The sequence below is a fragment of the Camelina sativa genome, chromosome 9 (assembly GCF_000633955.1).
Source record: "Camelina sativa cultivar DH55 chromosome 9, Cs, whole genome shotgun sequence".
NCBI classification, from domain to species: domain Eukaryota; kingdom Viridiplantae; phylum Streptophyta; class Magnoliopsida; order Brassicales; family Brassicaceae; genus Camelina; species Camelina sativa.
This window is the reverse complement of record NC_025693.1, coordinates 31,557,075-31,580,508: the sequence shown is the minus strand read 5'-3', so window position 1 is coordinate 31,580,508 and position 23,434 is coordinate 31,557,075. Positions and strand designations below refer to the sequence as shown.

At 34.6% G+C, this 23,434-nt stretch overlaps 5 protein-coding genes and 1 pseudogene across 7 annotated transcripts in view; 3 read left to right on the top strand and 3 right to left on the bottom strand.

Moving 5' to 3' along the window:
* On the top strand, positions 7–1,412 carry LOC104713461. Its single transcript, XM_010430569.1, has 2 exons — positions 7–376; positions 661–1,412. Exons 1-2 carry the CDS (start codon positions 8–10, stop codon positions 1,252–1,254), a joined length of 963 nt encoding a protein of 320 aa, XP_010428871.1. The 5' UTR covers position 7; the 3' UTR covers positions 1,255–1,412.
* LOC104713460 (auxin response factor 17-like) lies at positions 4,605–7,971 on the bottom strand. Its single transcript, XM_010430568.2, has 3 exons — positions 6,656–7,971; positions 5,464–6,182; positions 4,605–4,938 (listed from the first exon to the last, which is right to left on the bottom strand). Exons 1-2 carry the CDS (start codon positions 7,757–7,759, stop codon positions 5,517–5,519), a joined length of 1,770 nt encoding a protein of 589 aa, XP_010428870.1. The 5' UTR covers positions 7,760–7,971; the 3' UTR covers positions 4,605–4,938; positions 5,464–5,516.
* LOC104713459 (probable eukaryotic translation initiation factor 5-2) lies at positions 9,689–11,871 on the bottom strand. Its single transcript, XM_010430566.2, has 2 exons — positions 11,777–11,871; positions 9,689–11,410 (listed from the first exon to the last, which is right to left on the bottom strand). Exon 2 carries the CDS (start codon positions 11,169–11,171, stop codon positions 9,831–9,833), a length of 1,341 nt encoding a protein of 446 aa, XP_010428868.1. The 5' UTR covers positions 11,172–11,410; positions 11,777–11,871; the 3' UTR covers positions 9,689–9,830.
* Positions 14,742–15,409, top strand: LOC104715874 (annotated as a pseudogene).
* On the top strand, positions 18,625–21,211 carry LOC104713457 (beta-1,3-galactosyltransferase 7-like). 2 transcript variants are annotated; one of them, XM_010430564.1, is made up of 11 exons: positions 18,625–18,825; positions 18,961–19,063; positions 19,293–19,351; positions 19,445–19,647; positions 19,725–19,788; positions 19,877–19,949; positions 20,031–20,151; positions 20,243–20,330; positions 20,423–20,548; positions 20,639–20,748; positions 20,859–21,211. In XM_010430564.1, the coding sequence occupies exons 1-11, from the start codon at positions 18,731–18,733 to the stop codon at positions 21,005–21,007; spliced, it is 1,191 nt and encodes a 396-aa protein (XP_010428866.1). In that variant the 5' UTR covers positions 18,625–18,730; the 3' UTR covers positions 21,008–21,211. The 2 variants fall into 2 exon arrangements, with proteins under 2 accessions (XP_010428866.1, XP_010428865.1); XM_010430563.1 differs by having other exon boundaries at positions 19,436–19,647.
* Positions 21,275–23,434, bottom strand: part of LOC104713458 — a gene marked incomplete in the record, with an annotated part of 8,968 nt that continues 6,808 nt past the window's right edge. The window contains 8 exon segments of one of the 2 annotated variants that reach the window (XM_019229503.1): positions 21,275–21,927; positions 22,044–22,445; positions 22,538–22,597; positions 22,686–22,739; positions 22,824–22,955; positions 23,045–23,110; positions 23,192–23,245; positions 23,339–23,434. In XM_019229503.1, coding sequence (XP_019085048.1) covers positions 21,724–21,927; positions 22,044–22,445; positions 22,538–22,597; positions 22,686–22,739; positions 22,824–22,955; positions 23,045–23,110; positions 23,192–23,245; positions 23,339–23,434 — 1,068 coding nt within the window. 2 annotated transcript variants of the gene reach the window in all.

The window sequence follows — 23,434 nt, the reverse complement described above, 5'->3', positions numbered from 1 at the left end:
AATAATAATGGATCAGTCTTATACAAACTCAGTAAACGGATTCTACTCGTTTCTAAACAGATCAATGGAAGATCTCGAAAGGGTTTATCTCTCCGACAACTTCATGTCCGTGCAGTTCCTACAGAGAGTGATATGTCTCCTAAGAACCTCTCACTCTCATCTCACTCTTCTTGTCCAGAAACTAAACCTCCCTGTCGGTGACAAGTGGCTCGACGACTACATGGACGAAACTTCCAAGCTTTGGGACGTTTTCCACGTCATCAAATCCGCTATCTCCTCCATCGAAAGCTTTTGCTCCTCCGCTCTTTCCATCGCCTCCACTCTCGACGGCCACTACCACCACCGTCGTCTCCTCTCCCCTCAGATTTCCCGGCAGGTACAAGAAAACAAAGTTTTTTTTTTTTCTTTTTTTTAGAGTGTCTCAAATTATTTGTAGGTCCTCCTAGTGCAAAACTTTATATTAAAAAACCAAATAAAAACATTATATTAAAAAAATATCCATTAACAAACAAACAAAAAATTATATGAAACATATATTTGATTCATCAAAATTTTTAGTGCCAAAGTTGATTTTTTAAAAAAATATATATTAAACATATGTTTTTGCTAAATCTTGAAAATCTTGAAAAAGTTGGAATATATATATTTGGTATGGGACAGGTGATACGAGCGATAAGTGGATGTAGGAGAGAAGCTGTGGGAGTAGAAGAAGAAAACAGAGCATTAATGGAGAATCGTATTCAAAGGTTTCCTTTTTGGTCGGAGCAAGTTACGACGACGATGGAGTCATCCAAGATACAGAACGGTTTCAGCGGTTTCCGAGGAGTAATGAACACGATGAAGAACATAAACTCTCTGCTTCTCGTGATCTTGATGCAAGGTCTTGTCTATTACATCCCCGGAGACACGACGACGGGTACAATGATGGTAAGGTTAAAGCAGAGAGTGGCGGCGGAGATGGAGAGGATTGGTACGAGGAAAGGGATGATGATGTATGAGTATAGGAGAAGCAAGACGGCGATGGAGGAGCTCAAGGCGGAGTTGGAACGGCGTTGTTGCGGCGGAGGAGGACGAGGAGAGGAGGAGGAAGAGGAGGCGGCGGAGAAAAGGTTGAGGGAGAGAGTTGAGAGTTTGAAATGGTATATAGGGAATTTGAGGAATGGAACAGAGAGTGTTGTTGCTCAGATTGATGATTTCTTTGATGATATTGTTGATGGTCGGAAACTGCTTTTGGATTATTGTAGTCACCGGTGAAAAAAACATTAGCAGTTTTTAGTTTTTATTAGGCTTTGTTTTAAGTTCTCTGTAACTTAAAATCCAAAGAATATGTTTTTACTTTTGTTGTTCTTTATTATGGTGCTTATTTTAGTTATTACAAAAACTCTTTTGTAGAGAAGTTAAAAATGTGAGTATTTTTCGAAGTAAAAGATTCCATATGAATCATTTTTTTTTTTTTTTACCGTTGTGGTTTGCTTTTGATGAACAAAAATTTGACTGCAAAAAAAAAGAGAGAGACAGAGAATGTGACAGTTGTCTAGAATACGGAAAAGAGTTTTGCAGGAGGGGAAGAAAAGATGAAAACAGCAAAAATGATTACAAAACCTGAGGATTGGACTTTGATTTGACTTGGATGCTAGACAGAGTGAGTGAGTGAGTGAGAAGAGCATCTCGTGCTCTTCTTTTTCTATGATTAGTACTACTAATTTGTTTGATTTGATTCTTGTTGTTTCATTTGTTTTCTCCAATCCACTCACTTGTTACATAGTTTGTCTATTGTTTATGTAACATTGCATTGCCTCTAACTCCAAACCAAATAACATTGAATTGCCTCTAACATTTTTTGTCTTTTGGAATAAGAATATAAGATCATACTAGATTTTTGTCAACTACTTAATTTGATCATTTTAGAAACAATTACAGTATTTAAAATTTTAGATATGAAATAATGAAAAACAGAAATTAGAAGGGAGGTGTGAGAGAGGTCAGCTCAGCATCATAAAAAAAAAAAATCAATTAACAGTTGAAACCAAAAAGTAAAAAGAAAAAAAGCTAGGGAGAAAAACTAGATTGACCCAAATTAAAAAGCTAATTACTAAGATAACTCATAAAATATGAGGGTTAGATGAGTTATTTTTTGGTCAAAAATACCCTTTTTGCTTTGTTAGGAAAAAAAATAAAGTCAAATTTACCCTTTCAGAATTTTTTTTAAGAAAATCAAAATATTTTCAAAAGTCTGCCGGACTAGTTGTGACAGATTTATTTGTGTATGACAGATTTGTTTTTGCACAACTGATTTATTTTTGTATGACATATTTTGTATGACAGACTTATTTTGGACGACAGATTTTTTAACTACAGTTATGACAGATTTATAATTGATGACAGATTTATTTTTTACGACAGATTTATTTATAAAGACACCACAGACTTTCACAATATATGACAGATTTGATATAATGTTTAGCAGATTTCTTTTCCACAATTATTTCAGATTTATTTTCTTGATAAAAGATCTATCGTAACATGACAGATTTTTTTACGGAGAAATAATTACTAGGTTGACCTCTAGTGATAACAGATTTTTTAAACGTTACAACAGATTTTTTAATTTAACCAAAAATCTGTCGTTTGATAACAGATTTATAACGTTTTTAAAAAATTGCTAAAATGACCTATGCGAATACCATATGTGATGGCAGATTTTTTAATGTTATGACAGTTTTTTTTGTTTGCTTCCAAAAATCTGGTGTTTGATAACAGATTTATTAGATGTAAAATGTAAATATAGTGACAACAGATTTGTTTTAAGTTATATTTTTTTCAGTCATATTTTTATTAATTATATTTTATAAATCATATTATGAATCATATTTTTAAACTCATATATTTACAGCATATTTTATACATTTTAATTTTCTTAAATCTTATTAAAAATTTTAACATTATATGTTTATATATTAGATTATATTTTCTAATCTTATTTTAATATTTTTATATACATTATTTTAAGTTATAATTTCATACATTATATTTTTTTAAAAACTTATTTAAACTATATAATCTTAAACTTCATATTTTTAAATCATATCTTTTTAGATAATATTTTCATTAACAATTTTTGAATATTATTTTTACACATTATATTTTAAATCATATTTTATTTTTATAAATTACATTAAAAATAATCATCATATTTTTAATCATTTTATATTTTTATTAATTATATTTTAAAATCAAAATTGTAAATCCTATATTTTTTTGGTTTTTCGTTTTTTCAAAAAAAAAATTAAGAAAAGAAAAAGTTTATGGGTTTTTAGTCTTTCTACATTGAAATTAAACATCATATGTTTTAAGCATTTTATATTTTTTATTAATTATAAATCAAAATATTAAATCCTATATTTTTTTGGTTTTTAGTTTTTCAAAAAAAAAAAATTTAGAAAAAGTTTCTGGGCTTTTAGTCTTTTTACATAAAAATTGTGTCATTCTAGTTATTGGATAGGATGGAATGTTAATTTAGCAATTAATTGCCAAATTTGTGTCAAACTAGTATATATTCACAAAAAGCTATTTGGAAAGTTGGGTTACTAGAAAACTTCAGTCAGGCTTTGCCTCTTACGCAGACGACACCACACCTCTCCTCATGTACTTTCTTTTTCACACTTTTTTGCTGCTTTTTTACCATGCAATCAACTTCACCCACTTGCTAATTTTCATTTTGAAATTATCATTTTTTGCATATCGAATAATTACATATTTTTTTCGTCCTTGTGTAAATTCAGAGAGTTATGATTGAAGTCAGAACCAAGAATGATTTGTGTATCCCCAAAACGTAACCATATTCTGATATTTTTTTTAATATTTTACTTTTTCTTTTTTGTTGTTTGGTTGTCCTAACACTCTCAACTAGTTTTGCGTTACAGGCTGTAAACTTACAGCTAAATTGTCCAAGAATGGATTCTTCTATCTTAATCATACTATTACCATTTCAGGCAACTAAAAAAACCGAGACCTGGTCCACTCTCCCAATCAGATGTTGATACCTATTTTTACCAAACTTACTAGTTATAACTTGGATCCTTATAACTTATAACATAATTAATAGGTTTTGAATGTATATAGATTATCGTGAAATAATGATGAGAAACATTGAGCCAAGTCTAGCTATATTTATTGTGCGCCTTGCTTGGTTTTACAAGAGATCCTTTCATTGTCTCTTGCCATTTTCTCCATCGGCCAATAAATTTAGGTCGTCTTAAATTGCTAATCAAACCACCCTAATACTAGTACTACTTATTTGTCTGATTAATAATTACTACTACTTAGCAAACCAAACCAACCCTAGCTTACTTTAAATAGGCACTGCTATTATAGATGATCCGTTACACAGATTTAACGAGTCAGAGACACACACACACAACAGAAAGAGTCAGAAACATTGTAGGGACCTTTGAGAGCTTCCTTTATTTATTATTATTATTAGGTTTAGGGGAATTTTTTAAAAAATGGTACCACTATTTATTGGCAAAGAACAACAACAGCAGTTAATTACTCTCTCTGGTTGGCGCCATTAACAACAGCAGTTAATTACTCTCGCTCTATCATTGATGACTAAATCATAGAATTTATTTATTGTTCTTACTGCAATAACAAGAGTCTTAAAACACGGTTACGTAAAAAATCCAGACAATTTACCCCAATAAAATAGTTAAACGATTAGGAGGAGAGAGCGAGATGTTCATCAAATGTGTCTGAGAAATTGGTGAAAAAAAAGAAGTAAAAAAAAAAAAAAAACAGATTGTCACGTGGCAAAGAAGAAAACCCAGAGAAAAAGAGTCAAATGCAGAAACACCAAAATATATATATGGATAGTACTACTACTACTTGGGACTTGGGAGATTCCAGCAAAGATCCACCACTTCTTCACTTTTGTTAACCCTGTGAAAACACCATAAACAACCAAAATAAAAAAAGAGTACAAATCATTCAAACTACTTGAGATGTGGCGGCATGTGCCACATTATATAATGCATTGTATATATAATAAGCTCTTTCCGCAAATTCAAAATTGTAACGCAACCATACAAATAATGCTATATGGACTTGTACAGTAATGCATAGTTCAGATGGATGACGGAGCCAATTTTGTGTGTCCCTTAATAGTGTATATGAGACCAAAAAAAGGGTAATTTAATGCAGTAAAAGGACATGGATTTGTAATGATATGAACAACTATCTTGATTCCAAGTAATGCTCACATTCCAAACTCCAAGGCGATTACTGAAGACTGAAGAGACAGAGACAGTTTTCACAAGTCATAAAATGCGTTTCTTAGTCTATTGTAGTATAATATTTCATTGGGGAAAATGGAAGGACGAGATATCAGCTTGTGCAAAATAGTAATAATAGCTTTACCAACTGATTCAATAGATTACTGTACTTACGAGAGAGATCAGAATATACCTAGGCAGCTATACTCTGTGTGGCTGTTGGAGTCTTTTAGGCAGCTAGAATCTTCACGGGTTTTTAGGACCAGGTGTCAAGGACAATTGTGTTGTATTGTCGCTGGACTCTTTGCTGCCATCCTCTTCACACAAGCCAGACTCTGCAGGACCGCTCTCAGAAGGCTCCTGCACCGAAATGGTCTTTCCAAATAACTTAATCGAGTTAGCTTTTGCTGGAGTGGGGCCTCGGTTTCCAACCAGGTCATTTCCAGAGGACTGATTGGTGGTGTTGCTATTAGGTGATAAGTTATCTGATGGCTGGCTTCCAAAATTCTTCTCAGTCGACACTTTTTCCAACCCAGGAAGCGGACTAAAGAAGTTATTGGTGGATAACTGGGGAGGATTTTCTCCAATGAATCCGGTTGGATTGTAAGACCCAAATTCATAATGCCTGGCTCCCTGCATGCCAGCAGGAAATGTAGTATACGGGAACATATAGGGACTTGAATCAGGTGCAGCTGCTGCACTAGACAGTCCTCTTTGAGGAGGATAGTGGATTTCTCCGTCATCTCCATTCAAGAACCCTCCGGTGTGGGGATACTTCAACCTCTTTGCTGGAGGGAAAGAGGTTGCTGGAGGGAAAGAGGCATGAAGTTGAGTTGCATTTGCAACCATTTCAACTTGCCAAGGATTCACCCTCTTCACGTTTTGCAGAATCTCAGGTTCATCCCATGTGATCTAGGCAAGTTCAAAACATTCAAAATGATTAGAGTAAGCAGAATGTACTGACAAAAATAAGAGTATCTTAAGATTACCACTAGTTTAACAAACACAATGTACAATGCGTCGCCAGAAAAACATCTCTACATCAAGGAAGCTGTAGATCAACACAAGATCAAAACCTTGCTACTAATTTTCAATGATTTAAAACGTCGAATCAACTAATCCTGTTTCCATTTTCAATGATTTCACTGTCGAATCAACCAATCCTGTTTCCAATACAATCATTTTCATACGAATCAACTAATCTTGTTTCCAATTCAGAAATATATTTGATTTCAAAGCAACACAGCAATCTCAGCACAAAACAAACTCACATTTCAATAACCAGAATGAGACTTAAACTAACTCCAGTAAGCCTTGCAGACTAGAGATATAATAAGATCGAATCTAAATTGAGCAAAGACCATCATCAAACAAACATCATATACCTGAAGCTGCTTCCAAGGGGATCCACGCCACGGACCAGTCTCCTGAAAAGTAGAGGAAACAATGCCTTGAAACCACGTGATCCGGGAAGAATCCTCCGTCTCCATAGCCATCTTCACCCTAGTACCAGGAGTCCAGTACATAGACATGGAGGACTCAACATCCTCGGCTCTCACAACAAAATCGGACCACCCAGCAGTTGGATAGAACACCACTTCAAACGGTAAACCCTTGGCCGCTCGATTCATCGCCTCCGAGACCGCTTCAGCCGTAAGTTTACCTAAACCAATCCTCCTAAACGTCTTCTTCGCACATCCGTCATCTTCCTTAGGAGGAGGAGGAACGAATCCGTTACTCTGGCTGTAATAACCGTTGTACTCATCGCCACCGTAGTAGCTCGTTCCACCGCCGCTACTCGAAATCGGTGCTCGCCTCACGCCGATGAACATCTCATCGTGCGATTTCCTCATAAACACCACCGAATCTCCTGCGATTAGCTTCTTCCCGTTGACGAACTTGCTCCAACCTGTGGTTAACAAGTGGCGCCTGGGAGTACCGCGGTAGATATGCCTGAAATCCCAAACGGCTCCGTGGATATCGGTGATGAAGAGCTTCTGAACAGGAGGATCGGCTGCGAAATCAAGGAGAGGGAAGACGGAATCAGCACAGTAGCGAGGAACGGAGAAGCCACCACCATTGTTAGCATCGGAAGGAGTGAGTATCTTCGCGAAGGTAGTGACCTTGTTGTTGTTGTTATCAACAACATCGCCTTCGTAACCACCAGCGAATCTAGAGAAATTCGTTGGGACGAATTGCTCCTGAGAGACGGGTTGAAGAAGGAGGTGAGCGAAGACCTCATCGGTGATCGGATCCGCGAGCAACTGGATTGAAGAGATGATACAAGGAACGGGAGTGGTGGAAGGAGGAGGAGTAGAGACGAGAGGTGAGGAAGGACAACAGTGCTCGACGTGACCTTGAGGGAAGTAGTAAACCCTAGAGTAGAGCAAAGGGATCTGTACCGAAGCACCAGCACAAGCGCGCCAGATCATCGGATCGACTCCACGGTGGTGGATGTCACCGGCGGCTGAATCCGACGGCGGTGACATAGTTTGTTTGTTTTTTACAGTGTAACGAAGTCAGCGAAGGAAGAAGAAGAAGAGGTAGGTACTGTTAGGTGTTAGAGAGAGAGAGATGTCTGAGAGAAAGAGAGAGAGAGAGAATTGAAACGGGCAGAGAAGGGGAAAGCAAAAGCGAAGGGATAGCGATTTACTGTTACGGTGCTTCTCTTCTCTCTCTCTCTATACAGAGAATTTTTTGATTTTGGTTTGATTTTTTTATTTATTTGAAGGGAATATTTTACAGTTTTAAAGCCAGACGACAACAAAACTTTTTGTGATATCGCCACTAACCTGATCTTTTCAACCGTTCGATCTTTAGAGCGTGTATCTCACTTTCGTTTTTTTTTTTGCTTTGTTTTTAATTTTTGTATTTTATTTGAGGTTCAGTTAATGATGTTCTTTTATTTCCTTTTTATTTTTCCGATTTTTATGCTCATTATTGCATTTTCTGTTGGAACGAAATAAAAATGTTTATTACTAGTACTATTTTTCTTTGTATTTTACAGAAAAACAATAAATGAAATTACCAAAATTTAATGATCTAAAATGATTAGGAAAAAAAGTATGGGATATACTTTGATTATTAGGAGGAACTCTAAATGATTATACTTCTCTAGCTTAAAATAAGAGACTTGGCACTTTGAATCACTAAACTTACCTTAAAAAATTTTAGGATGAATTATTGCAATAGTTAAGACAAATAAAAAAAAGCAAATAATCAGTCTTACTTATATAAATAAGACCCTTTTTCACGTTTTGAGGAGGCAGATGTATTAAAAAAAATTTACAATGTCTAATTTTCACTTTAGATATATTTTAAAAAAAAAACAGTACTTTGTCAATATTTTTTACTTGTGTTTTTCGTACGGTTTTTGTTTGTTTTTTTAATACACAAAAAAAATAGATTTATTTGTCTAACAAAATCAAAGAAAATCAAAATGGATCAGATTTCAAATTTATCTTGTTTTCTACGGTTGCAATTAGCAAGCTGTCTTACTTTTTAATTTTAACTACAAGATAACTTCAGAGAAAATATCTAAATATTCGAATGGAAAGAAAAAATACTGTTATATTAAAAAAATATATGCCTGCTGATTCTTTTTTCATTTTCTTTTCTGTTAATATTTGTTTGGAGAGTGTATAAACCACTGCGCGTGGAGATATTATCACTCATACGGTGGCCCATTTGAGAATGTCTGTTGTGTGATTCATATTTCTTTACCTTTGTAACAATAAATTTAATACTACCTTCTTCGTCTCATATACTTTTAATACAATTTAATTATATGAAATTGTTTGTTTTCCCCTAATTAAAATATAAAAAAAATACTTATCGTTACACTTGAAAATTTTAATTACAAAAATATATACAACACCTCTAATAACTAATTGGACCATTTATTTTGTTGTACTGTTGGTCTTAAGTTTACCTTTTTTTATATAATTTTCTTGTCACAGTTGTCTTTATTTGTTCAATTTCAATAACTCTTATCTCTCAAAATCCGTTTCGTCATTGTATATGATTTTGTAAAGTACTCCGTAGACATCAATGGCGCGTGAGGAAAAGCAGATAGATGGGTGGCCAGTTAAAGAATGTTTGTTGTGATTTTTAAAAAAATCAAATTAGTTTTTTCTTTTTTAATTTATTTATTTTGACTCCGTTCAAACGGGCCTCTGCTTCTGCTCTTCAGATTTTCTTGTTGATGATATTAAGGCCCACTACTAACATCATGGTTACGATTTTAATAGAATCCGAGTTATAACAACAGTGACAAACTGACAATCATATATAGCAAACAAGTCAATGACCAAATCAATCTTCTCAGACAGACTCGTGCGTCGTCGAACTTATTTCCAATAGAGACGTCTTTCGAATACGACCGACGAAACCATCACAGACACATCATAGTTTGGGACAATATATTAATAGTTGTTCATTATTAAAAACCACTGCAAAAAGATTTGTTACTCAATAATAACCGACGAATAATTTTTTAAGAAACCCCGCAGCAACAAAAAAAGAAACATAGTCGATGATAGGAAAGAAGAAAATGTTGTCTCAATCCTCCTCTTCGGACTCGGACTCAGCGCTCTGGAGCCACTCCACAAAAGGCTTAACATTCTTCCAAACCGGAGAGCTTTTCTCAGCTCCTGTCACACCCTTATTGTACCATTCCAACACAAACTCTTCCTCAATGATGTCCTGGTCGTACAGTGCTTTGAGAACCAAAGCCACCTCCTTCACTGCTTCTTCGTTTCCATTCTTTCCACAGAATGTCCCGATTGAGTTGAGCAGATGCATCTGTGATCCATCCTCTTGTGTTGTTGCTGCAGCCGCTAAGTAATTCTTCTTCTTAGTCACTTCTTTAGCGAATCCTTTTCCCACACCGTCAAAGAGAGCATTGAAGAGTGCCTCCATGACATCCTGTGGAGGCTTGGAGAGAGAGGAGATGAAACTTTTGAGCTCGCTTACGGGTGAGCCTTTCTTCAGATACTCTTTCATCTCCTGCACGAGATTCTTTTCCTCTTGCGGAGGATTCTCAGCCTTCACAACATCCCCGTTAGATTTGCTTTTGGGGGCCTTTTTCTCTACTGCTTCCATTGGAGTGAGTATCACCATCTCCGCAGTTACAGCACTCAACTGTTCCTTCATTCTCTTCTCAGCAGCTTCACGGGAAGTATCGGTTTGCCACTGGACACCATCATCATCATCATCATCATCGTCTTCATCCTCATCCACATCCAGCACAACATTCTCTTCATGCTTGGGGCTAATATCCTCATCAGAAGAATGGTTCTTGGACGTCTTAGCAGAAGCATCCTTCCCGTTAGCAAGTGCTTTCTTCTTAGCTTCCTTCTTCAGTCTCTTCTGCTCCTCATCAGCTGCTTCCCCTTCTTTAAGCCTATCCTTCTCAGCTTTCCTCATTGCTTTCTTGTCCTTACCTCCCTTCTTCTGCTCCGGTGGGTTCTTGAGAATGAAATTAGTCAGCTTGTCCCTCATGTCAACCTCAGAGATAAACCCGCAAGCAGCACACTTGAGATTCACCATCTGAGCTTTGGTGATAATAATCTCAGTCTCCGGGTTTTTACATTCGTAGCACTGGACATACTTCTTGATAAAATTCTCCAAAAGACCAGCAAGCTTGGAAGTGTTGTGTGCCCCATTCACAAGAGAAGTCCCAGTCTTCTCATCAAACTTAGACTGGGCACCAAGCTCACAGCCAAAGTACTTGGTGGTGTAAGAAGCAGGTCGGGCCAAAGCCTTGGCAATCTCAACATTGTTGATAATGTTGGTCTTGATACCATTACCTTTGCCTTCAGTCTTGGTAACCATCTTAGGCATCTTGTACCTGTAGAAGGCATCGTTAGCGTTGGAAAGACCAATGTTCTGTAGCGCCATGATGTTGTTGGTTCTCTTTTTGGGTGTGTTGGTCAGAAAGGAGGAGGAGTCTCGGGTTTGAAGATGCGAGTGATGGAAGAACTAGTAGTTCTTAGTTCTGGATGTAGGACAGTGTTTTCCAAGCAACCAGATCGACAACAAAAAGGTGATATCTTGTCAGACATAAAATAAAGCTTCAAAATTTTTTCGATTCTTTGAGTTCCCTCACACACACCACAAACTTGCAGCAGCTTTCAACTCTGAAAAGAAAACAAAACAATGAATCAAACGAATTAGAGTAATGAACCAACAACAACAACAAATCTCATTAAACGTTACAAACCTAAAAACCTAATCAATCTATGAATCGTAATCGAAACCTAGAATTGAATTTAATCCAACAGACTTGCGAATATCAAATTTAGCTCAAACTCGAATCAGATTATGAAGATTTTAACGCTAAACATAAATTAAACGAAACCCTAATAAACAAAGCAAATCAAACAAGATTGAAACAACAACAACAACAACAAATCTCGAAGCATGGAAAGCAAAAGACCTAAATACGATTTGAGGAATTAAAAGTAAAAAAGGTGGAAGGGATCGATCTGGGGAGAAATAGTTACCTCTTAGAAACGAAACGAAACGAAGAAGACGAAAGAGATTGAGAGAGACAAAAAGGAATTGGAGATTTTTCTGAAGAGAGGCGTTTGGTTTAAATAAGACGACAGAAATTAGGTTTAACTTATTTTTTTGGTTTTTTTTCTTTTTTCTTTTTTTCCTTTTTGTTTCTTTTTTCCTTTTTTTTTTTTTTTTTCTTTTTTTNTTTTTTTTTTTTTCTATTTTTCCGTTTCAAAAAAGTGTATTTGTTATTTCCCTTTCTCCGCAAGTAAATTAATTTATATATGGGAAAACAAAATCCAATTCATCTTTTCATCTTTGAATGATGAAACGTGTCGTGGTCATATTTATTAAGCGTTATCAAAATCATCTTAAACACACAAATAAAATCCCTACTTCTGTAAATCATCTTTGATTTTTTTTTTTTTTAACTACTACTACTTAAAATTTTGACTAGCAAAAGTATATAATATAAATAAAAGGAAAAAAAAAAAACTATATCATAACATTTACTATTTAATTCAATTTTTTTAGATTAGTTTTAGTCAATTATAAGTAAATATATGAGAATAAAGTAATGAGTAAATAAGTTACAGATTATTTATAGATAATTTCTTTTAAATGATGTAAACATAAAATAAAAAATGATTTTTTATGAGTATTATTATTATTATTATTATCCATATAAAAATACTACAATTGCATTGCTTGTATTAAGATTATTATTTATATCTTGTTGTGCATAAATCTCAATATATTAAATCAATAGATAATAGTATGTACTACACAGAGATCAAATCACATTTATTTTCAAGACATGTGTCACTATTATTTAGTCTATTATTAGTATCAGTTTGTCCCAAAAAAAAAAAAAAAAAATATGTGATTTACGCTTGGCTATTATTGTAAAAAAGGCACGAACAGATTCAATAAGACTCTTAACTATTATTTGTTGAAGTTTACAAAATATTAATATTAATTAACTAATAGGTTTAATGAGCTTGTTTGAAATTGTTTGAGTTAAAATGTATTAGTGTGTTACTCATAACCAAACCAATGTAAATTAAACAATCTAAATCAAATGTGTAAACCACATATAACCAAATCAAATTTCTAAACCGATTTTAGTAAACCAAAATAAACATGATTAAACTATTAATACCATGCAATCAAATTTTCCACCAAAAACACGCCAGCGTCCACATTTTCTGCCAAAAATGATAAATACTAATAGATTAAATTGTATATATAATAAGAAAATAAAATTATTTCTTAAAAAAATGAAGATAAAAAAAATATAACATTTGTCTAGGATTATATCTTTAAGTTGTTGTATAAATATTTATCATTAAAAAGAAGAGAATTGCAACAAAAATTATATAATAAGTATTATGCAAATATTATGCAAAGCTTATGAAAATATTTTGCAATATTTTGCAAAAAGAGTATAGTTATTTAATATTTTTACATTAAAAATACAATGCAATTGGAAAGAAAAATGTATAACTTTAAGTTTTTGATCCATATACTATCCAAAGAAGAAAATTGTAAACATTGAGGGAAACTGTCTTCTTAAACAGAGACTCATAATCTTTTCCATACAAATTACTAAACATCAATATTCAATACAGTGAATACACTCAGCAGGAAAAGAGAAACCAGACATGAATAAAACGAATTGCCTTGAAGAACATGCATGTACGATGACGATGATCATCCATGTTGTTGTATAGATCCGTCTTTCCCGAAGGAACTCCTTTCCAAAACCCACTAGGCGCGCGTATCCATGCTCTTTCATTTGGGATTAATAGGACGATGGTCGCTCGAGTTTGTGAAATCGAAAAAGTAAATTATGTTGTTAATTACAAGTTTTGTAAAGTTCCATACGACATCTGATTTTGCTTTTTTATTCTTCTACTCCATCTTTGGTCAAAAAGGTGAAAAACTAAGTCATCAAGGTTACTAGGCGCATTAAGTTTCAACTCTAACTGCAACTTTATTTCTCACTCTTCCGATTGATGGGCCTCGCAGATTAGTGCATGAAAGATGGAGTGTGTATCATCCATTTTCACTGTTATCTAAAACATAAAATCTAATTTGCTTCGAGGATATATAACACTGTAACAATAATTTATTATTTATTACAAATATTGTTACTATTATCATATACATATATATTACTCAAATTTGACTAATATACTAAACCAAAAAAAAAAAAAATCAAGTTATAGATGATAACATTTAGGCTATTTTCAAGACATGTATTATATACCCTCAAGGTTTTAGTAACAGTGACATGTAAGTTGGCTTGTTTGCTACATTCTTGATGTAGATAATACTGTCTTCTTAAACAGAGACTCATAATCTTTTCCATACAAAACAACAATACACTCAGCAGGAAAAGAGAAACCATACATGAATAAAATGAATTGCCTCGAAGAACATGCATGTACGATGACGATAATCACTCATTGATGCATGGTGGCAATAGATAGAATAAGCGTTTAATTAACAGACCTTTTCAATTAAAATTCTCTTAGACAAGAGTATATATGCTTACTTGCTTAGTTGATTAGTGTTGGGGTTGGGGGCTTTAAATAGGATTTCAAACGTTAAAACCGTGTGCTCACTGCTCCCTCGAGTTTTTGAATATCATCATCTAACAGTACAAAGATTCTTGTTTACATGCTTCTGTTCTGTTATGTGAATCTCAAAATATGATTAGAAAATCAATATATAACGTGTACTAATCAACCAATGATATTAAATTTTTATTAGCAGAAATAAAAATTATAGTAAAAGATAATGATTGAAGCTAAGTAATTATCAGATTTGTTAGTAAATCCGATTTTATTAGGGAATTTGGAAAGTAGTTACACTTTTGGTTGGAGATGAAATATGAGTAGAGAAATATACGCTTCGCCATTATAAAAAGGCACAAACAAAATTAATTATGATAGCAGAGTAATTATGAAATCACGTCTAGGTAATCTCAGGCTTTACAAGTTTGATGTGCCTTCTGAGTCTGATGTCGGAGTTATGATAATAAGTTATGGAAGTGTACACCTGAGTGAACGGTTTCAGTTGACGTGATGCACAGGAAGAGGACGAGGAAGAGGTTCAAAAGCTGGATTGTCCAAATCATTCGTAGATTCGCTCAATTGGTCTTTCACGGCGCAACATGAGTCCAACATATAACTAAACAGATCTTCGACTATATTGTCTCCAATTTTTCGTTCAAGGATCTTGATGTCGTACCTCCGGCGTGTCCTGTCCTCGTCTTTCACTTTCAAATTATAAGGCTTAGTCAATATCAAGTCCATGAGAGTAACATCACAGCTCTTGTTTTGTCCACATTGAGAACCAGAGATTCTGTTCTTAGCGATGAAGATGCAAGAGCCAGACTCGTACCAATTGTTGCACCAACGACTGAGATCGTAGATTGTTACCAAAGTCCGGAATTGTGTCCTCTATGTGAAAAAGGGTATCCGAAAGAAGACGAGGTTGTTCATAAAACAAAATGCAATCACATCTTTCACGCAACTTGTATCTCTCGTTACTTATTGCACACTCCTCGATGCCCTGTTTGCTCCCTTGAGTTGCCACCTGTCGACATCCGGACTCTTCTCTTCTTCTAAGACAATTTATCTACTATGTGTCAAAGACAACTATTCGATTGAATTGGTCTATCGAAGTTTTGGATTTTACTGTTTCTTGTTTTTATTAAATTTGATGAAGACAAGTGTGATATATATAGTGTATACTCATAATTTTGGGAACACCTAGTTCAAAATAATTTATGGTTGGTTACACTATGCCAACAACAGCTCAAAATAATCTGCTCATTTTTCAGCTATTCATCTTATTTTTGTTCCTTCAGTAAGTTATGTACTTATCACAAACATAATCAATAATTTTGTATACAAATCATGGCCAGAATTCATTTCTTCAGAGTTAAACACCATGAGTTGTCCATCAGAGTTGAGGGTGAATTTGTTCCAACACCACTGGGTTATGATTGAATATATCAAGGGGCATGACCAGACCACCGGCAACAAGGGGTTGTCTCATAGCAACATGGTTGTTGAACATGACGTGAAAATACGTTTCAATCAAAAAAAATCTCATTAGTTGTTTTTTTACTTCTTTTTCTCTGAAGAATGAAAGTTGTTTAAATTAATTGGGCCTAATATATTAAGCCCACCACAGTTAGTCATCGGTGCAGTCCGTTCACAGAGAAGCCGTTAAGTATAAAACATTCCAGGATCGACAACGATATAGCCGTTCAACAATACAGCCATTGTCACAAAATTGATGATATCTTACGTCGAATTAATACTTGATTATTCTCTTCTCCCCTTCGTTCGTATATCACATTCCAGGATCAATGTGTAGAAGGATCTAGAAGATCCTCATAATCATGTGAATATTTCCAATATATTTATAGTTATCTTATATTAGCAAATTAGGTTAATAATGTATATTAGTCTACTCCCTATATAAATTATGTAACCTATAATTGTAATCTTCATGAAAGTAAATATTAATTCTCATATCACAAACTCGCATCACTTTCTATACAATGTGTTTTCGTTCGTAAAAAACAGGAAGTATCAAATTTTAGAGATTGAAAAATAATAGAAAATTGGAGATTTTTTTTAAGAGAATCGTTTGGTTTAAATAACAAGAGGGAAATTAGGTCTTATGAACAAGTTTTTGGACTTTTTTTTTCCCTTTTTGGCTTTTTCTTTTAGATTTTTTTTTTCAAAAAGTGTATTCCTATAGGAAAGTGTAGGACTGTAGGAGCAAGTCAACAAGTGTATGTAAGTAAGCAATGACGTTTACACCTGCCAAAAACTCGCAAGTACTATTCATCTTATTTTTGTTCCTTCCTTAAAAGTAAATTATGTACTTATCACGAACTTAATCAATAATTTTGTATACAAATCATGGCCAGAATTCATTTCTTCTTATACACACTGGTTAAGAACATTAGATGAGGGTGAATCTCTTCAAGCCCAACTGGATTATGCTAGAAGATATTAAACACCATGAGTTGTCCATCAGCGATAATGGTTTGTCGCAGTTGTTGAACATAAAACTAAATGTTTTTTTTTTTGTTTCCAATCATCAATAAACATGTCTTAAACATTAAAAAGACCCTGAATTTAGATTATTTTATTAATTTATAATGATATTTCATTATTTATAAATTAATAATAATTATTTCATAGTGTAAATTAATAATTATTAAGTTATAGACATATATTTTAATTGTCTAAATTCTTAAAAATTAAGATTTGAGACAATTTTACCAAAATAAAATTATACTTTTTGATGTTTTAAATTTTATGGTTTTAGAATTGATTTGTAATATTTAGAAAACATTATTGACAATAAATTACAAATACTATAAACAATTTCACTTATACACATGACATACAGAAATTCAAATTTATGAATAATATTATTAATTGTAGTATTTAAATAGCCTATAAAGCTATCAAAATGAAAATGATGCATATCTATAAATTAAAAACTTTAAAAAACTTAGCTAGATTTATGGTATATTATAGAGTATTTTATATCATTATAGTTTGAAAATATAACATAACACTTTTTTATAGATATGGAAAATATTCAAAATTTTAAAGCATATATTATTATATCAGCATATATATGTGTAAATTTCTATGATTATTAATCTATGATATTATTGGGATTTGGGACTATATTTTACATGAGAATTTTAGAAAAAAATATTATCTTATTATTAATTTATAATGTTTATTAATTTATAGAGGTTCTATTGTATTTGGATTTTGAAAATGAGGAAAACAAAAAAAAAAGTTTATACTAAACGGTATATTGTGTTAAACTGGGCCTAATTGTTTCGAATAAGGTCTGATATGTGTTAAGCCCAAATGATGCTAAGATCCTATAAACCGCACATCACGGCGTGCGACGTGAGTGATGCGGTAGACGAAACGACACGCATTCTTCTGCCTAACCATCTTTGACGGTTCATTTATATATTTTGTCTCGAAAGTATCTAATTTTCAATTCAAAATGCCTTTTTGACAATTCGTTTAAATCTCTTTGTTACTTTAAAAAAAAAAAAACACTGTAGAAAGATTAAAACATTCCATCATTTTTTTTTTGGTGAAACACAGGGGTAAAAACCCCGTGATTTATTTAGAAATAAAAACTATTACATACAGACCCGACGACGGCATCGAGTGCCATTAACATCGTCATTCAACAAAGACTCAACTACAGAAGGAACTATCGTAAAAACATACCTGCCAAGAGGTAAAGAGAATGCATAGTTAGCTAAACCATCCGCCAGGCAGTTAGTTTCTCTATACACATGCGTAACACGGACTATCCAGTCTATTCGTTAAAACATTCCATCATTGATGTACATGATCTCTCTACTCTTTGGATAAATATGGTTTATTTTGGTCGTTACTAATACATTCTACATTAACCGAGAAGAAATGAATTCTTTTTAAGTCAAATGTAATGAAAAAAGTAGTTTAAGTGAAAATTAATTCAACTGTAAATGCTAATTTAGGACTTACGACATTTTTTTTTTTATGTGATAGACTTATTAGTTGGATATAATATGAAGATTTATTTAAGAATGATTTCCACATAAATTCGAATATACCAAATAATTTATATTATTGTTTTTTTGGTTCCAAAGGAGTAATTTGTTTTGTTTGTATTATTTAAATTAATGACTTGGCATATTCGACGGTGTGAAAAACATTAATAAAAGTCAAAAAGTGTAATAAAAAGTTTTCATTTTATTTTATTTTATATTTGGGTTGGGTCTCTTCCCATGAAATGTTCTTGATTATGATGTCTCTCTCTCTCTCTCTCTCTCTCCCTTTAAATCTGCAAATCTTCTTTGTGATCTCACTCTCTCTCTCTCTTGTGTCATCCTCTCCACGATGAAGCACAAAGTCTCCAAGAGAGTAATATCTCTGAAATGGGTTCCGTTTCTCTGCATCTCTTTCTTCGCTCTCGGAGCAATCTTCACCTCCAGGTTCTCAAAGTTTCCTCTTTTATCTTTGTTTCCTTCCTCTACTACTAGTAATCTTCAGACTTTAAACAACCTTCTTCTTTTTGTTTCTTAATGGGTTTTTGTTTTTGTTTCAATTTGTGGATTTTTATTTTTCAGGTCATGGGAGCCGTCGTCAGATTCCGGAAGTCAGCTAATCTCACAGCACCGTCGTGATCATGAACTTCAGATTGTGTCAGACGATTGTGCTCATCATAATAAAGTATGCTTCTTTATTCTATCTAGTCTGAGACTTTTGTTAAATCAGTGCTCGATAAAACCAAGAGTTACACTAGATAGATTATAAGGGAATCTGACTTTGATAGCTCAATTTGAAAATCCATTAGCTCGAAACATTTTTGAAGATAGGTTGCGATGATTGATTGTGTTTGGACTTTGTTTCAAAGAGATTCGTCTCATGTTTTTTCATCATCTGATTTGCTCAAATGCAGAAAGCTACAGAAGAAAAAGATGTGATTAACGAAGTTTTGAGAACTCATGAGGCTATAAAGTGAGTGAGCACATTGCGTTTTTGTTTTGTTTCTTGTAAATCAATTTGCTTTCTCTCTTTATGTTATAGCTTTTCTCTATGGAGTGGTGACAGGTCGTTGGATAAGTCTGTTTCTACGCTTCAAATGGAGTTGTCTTCTACAAGGAGCTCTCAAGAGAAGGTTGATGGCTCAGTAACAACCAATTCTTTAAGGGAAGCAAAACCGAGGAAGAAAGTGTTCATGGTAATGGGAGTTAACACTGCATTTAGCAGTAGAAGACGGCGTGATTCTGTCAGAGAAACGTGGATGCCTCAAGGTGGAGTTCTAAACTTATTAATGCTACTCATCTTAATCTTATACTTTTTTCATACTTACCTGTGTATTTTTTCACAGGGGAGAAGCTTGAAAAACTGGAACAAGATAAGGGAATTGTCATCAAGTTCATGATTGGACACAGGTGAAGCTGCTTCTTATATTTGAGGAATGTCATGTATCTTAGATTTGGATTGAGTTTGACTCTCAAGTGTATACAATTGTGTTGTCAGTGCGACGTCAAATAGTATATTGGATAGAGCTATTGATTCAGAAGATGCACAACACAAAGACTTCCTTAGGCTGGTGAGACAACTCTAGATCTCTTAAGAAAGCATTACAACTTTTCACTGTTCTTTCTCGTTAAAATTCTTATTGTTTGTGCAGGAGCATATTGAAGGATATCACGAACTCTCAGCAAAAACCAAGATATTCTTTTCCACTGCAGTAGCGAAATGGGATGCGGAGTTCTATATCAAGGTTGATGATGATGTTCATGTCAATCTCGGTATAACAAAAACCTGCTTCTACTTTTATGCTTTTTCTGTTTATCTCTCTAAATGGCAGCATTGAAAAAGGTTATAAACTTTGCCTTTCAGGTATGCTGGCTTCCACACTTGCCCGTCACCGCTCAAAACCGAGGGTCTATATTGGGTGTATGAAATCAGGGCCTGTTCTTGCTCAAAAGTAATTCCATTTGCATGAGTCCAGCTACAAATCTTTCTGGCGTTACTGTTATAGAGTGTTGTTGTTAAAAATAGTTTATTAAATTGTTTCAGGACAGTGAAGTACCATGAGCCTGAGTATTGGAAATTTGGAGAAGATGGTAACAAATACTTTCGACATGCTACAGGACAGATCTATGCCATCTCGAAGGATCTTGCCAAATACATATCCGTCAACCAGTACGTAATTCAACATCCTTATCATAAAGAGTCTTTCAGCTTCAGTAACAGTCGTATGTTTATTCTAGAAAGTTTAAACTTTGTTTGTAGGCCAATTTTGCATAAATACGCAAACGAAGATGTGTCGTTGGGATCTTGGTTTATTGGCCTTGAGGTCGAACATATTGATGACCGCAACTTCTGTTGTGGGACTCCTCCAGGTAAAGCTCATTACACAAATAGATTTAAGTATCCTCCCCTCATCTCTCTTGATTCATTGGATTTACATTCTCACAGATTCTTATGTTCTATTGGATTTACATTCTCACAGATTGTAGATGGAAGGCAGAGGCAGGCGATGTGTGTGTGGCCTCATTCGAATGGAGCTGCAGTGGGATCTGCAAGTCTGTAGAGAGAATGAAGATAGTACACGAAGTGTGTAGTGAAGGAGAAGGAGCTGTTTGGAATACACTTCTCTAGAAGATATTTCAGTTCTCAATCAGCTAAGTTGAGTTAATACTAAAAAAGATCTACTCACAAGTTTGACAGAGTGATACAAGAGAGAGAGAGAGAAAGAGAGATGGCAAATTTTGTATAGGACCAAAGGTATACAAATATCATACTGAAGAAATATTTAGTTGTTGTGAAACAGTTGTTGCTTAAGTTATTATTGGCTTTGTTGTTTCTTCTACTCATGTTAATGTAATCATGAACAAAGGATTTTGACGTGTTAAGAAAACGCATAACTAAAAAGAATTTTCAGACAACTATTATTCCCTTGGTCAGATTTTTTTAGACACAATTGATGAATATATACACTTATGCAACCCCTTTTTTTCCGCTCCTTTATACAAACAGAATTACACGTGACCGATCCTTCTTTATATGGTAATAGGGAGCTTTTTCTCACTTCCCTGAACTCAATCTGAAGCCTCTTTTCTATAGAGATGTTACCCTCAAATCTCAAACATTGCCATAGGCACAGTTTGTATCAGTACCCAAAAGCTTCACAATGCCCTTTTAACTGTATTTTAGCCGAGTCTCAGTTGCAGCCTCAGCTTTTTTGTAGCAATACCATCGGTTCTTTTTGCTTCAAGCCAGTTGGTGAATCCTGGTTAGGGCGCAGAAGGTGATGTCCACCAATGGCCACTATCTAACTAGGGTAAGAGCTATGAGCGCATATTGTGTTCTCAGCTTTACCCGTCTTTGCCTGACTGATCACCTGAAGATGTCTTCTGGTTCGCTGGCTTGTCAGATGAAGCTGCCTTCTGGTTTCCCGGCTTGTCTTCCTGAAAGCAATCAACAGGAATATAAAAGTAACCCTTTGGGAGCCGTCGGTTCTTGAAAGAAGCTTCATCTGATGTCATCACCAGCTCTTTTGCAAATGTTTCTACATGCTGCTATTATCAGTTATCAAGACAAATAAGTATAAGACCCTATGAATGTGCGGAGTTGAGCAGAAAGAGTCGCACTTAACAACAATCCATGTAACTTACGACAAAGTGAATCTTCTCACCTTCTTAGGCTTTGACCCTTTATCTCCATCCTCTGAAACACTAGGTGAGACTATACAATGTTTTCGGGGAACGGTTTTCCCAGAAAATATCTGTCTTTCGGTTGGCTTACGGGAAAACCGACTCTTGGAAGTAGCACTGTCATCGGTTTTCTGATCGGTGTCCATTAACATGGGACCTTTGCCACGGCGCTTAACAGAGACTGTGCTGTCAATGGTGATATCATCTGACCTCTGTATTGCTTCACTGCCAGATATATTACTATCAGGATGACCTTTTACTGATGTTGTAGCTGAGTCCGACGAAACTTCTGGAGGAGAAAATGGATTACGTACATGTAATGAACGTGCAGCGTGATCCCTTTTGGCAGCAAGTATTTCATGCGAAGAAATAGCCAACTCTCGCTGCAAATATACCAGACCAGTAAAGGTCAAGCGCCCATGTCTTTAAAATCAATGAAAGGAAGAGTTTGGGTTTAGGCTTTAGTTTGACTTACCTTTAATTTCTCCCTCTTGACTATCCGCTCACACAGAAGGCGTAACCTCTCAAGTTCAACCTGGAGGAGGTTCAGCAGATTCCAAGAATTAAAAATAGTTTGATAATAGATAGGAAGGAATACGCTTAACAGAGCTAAAAGCTCCTACCCTATAATGTTTGAGACTTTTTAGCTCCTCTGCCCCATGTTTCTGAGAATCGGCCTGCAAACACAGTCAGACAAATATAAGCAAACTTATGATGCAAGTAGGCCATAATAAAGATGGCGAAGAGAGAAGAAGTAAGACCTTTGCCTTTTGCTCCATGCTGTGCTTCTCACAGTAAGCCTTATGCGGAAGTTTCCCACCACCAGTCATACGAAAACCCGCGCTTCTGGCACAGGAGGAGTGGAATGTCGTCTGGCAGTTGCCATAACTACACTGTAAAATGATAACATAAGCTTTTTGTTCAATCTTTGTCCCAATACTTTGTCTTCAAATAAAAAAAAAAAGCAAGAATTGGTGAATACCTTTATGCATGCACCATATATCCGTCGGCATACGCAACAACTGTCCGTGTTCTTGGCCAGAGACTCCTAATAAGGACAGTATATCGTTAGCAATTTTAAACAGTTTAAACGTCATAGCGATTTAGTACTATAATACATAATACCCACCATTCCTTGCACAGGATTTATTTGTCCCCTTCTGAAGGTTGCTTCCAAGGACCACTGCAAGAAATTATACACCAAGTTATTTGCAATATTCAATAGTACCAGACCCTGCTAATAAGTAATAACTGCTGCCGTAGAAGGAAACTTCACCTCAGCACAAAAAGCATGTACCCATTGCCCATTTGTGGCCTTCCTAAAAGCCCCAGTTGTGCCACCACATAGAGTACATTCTGTTGAACAATCCGG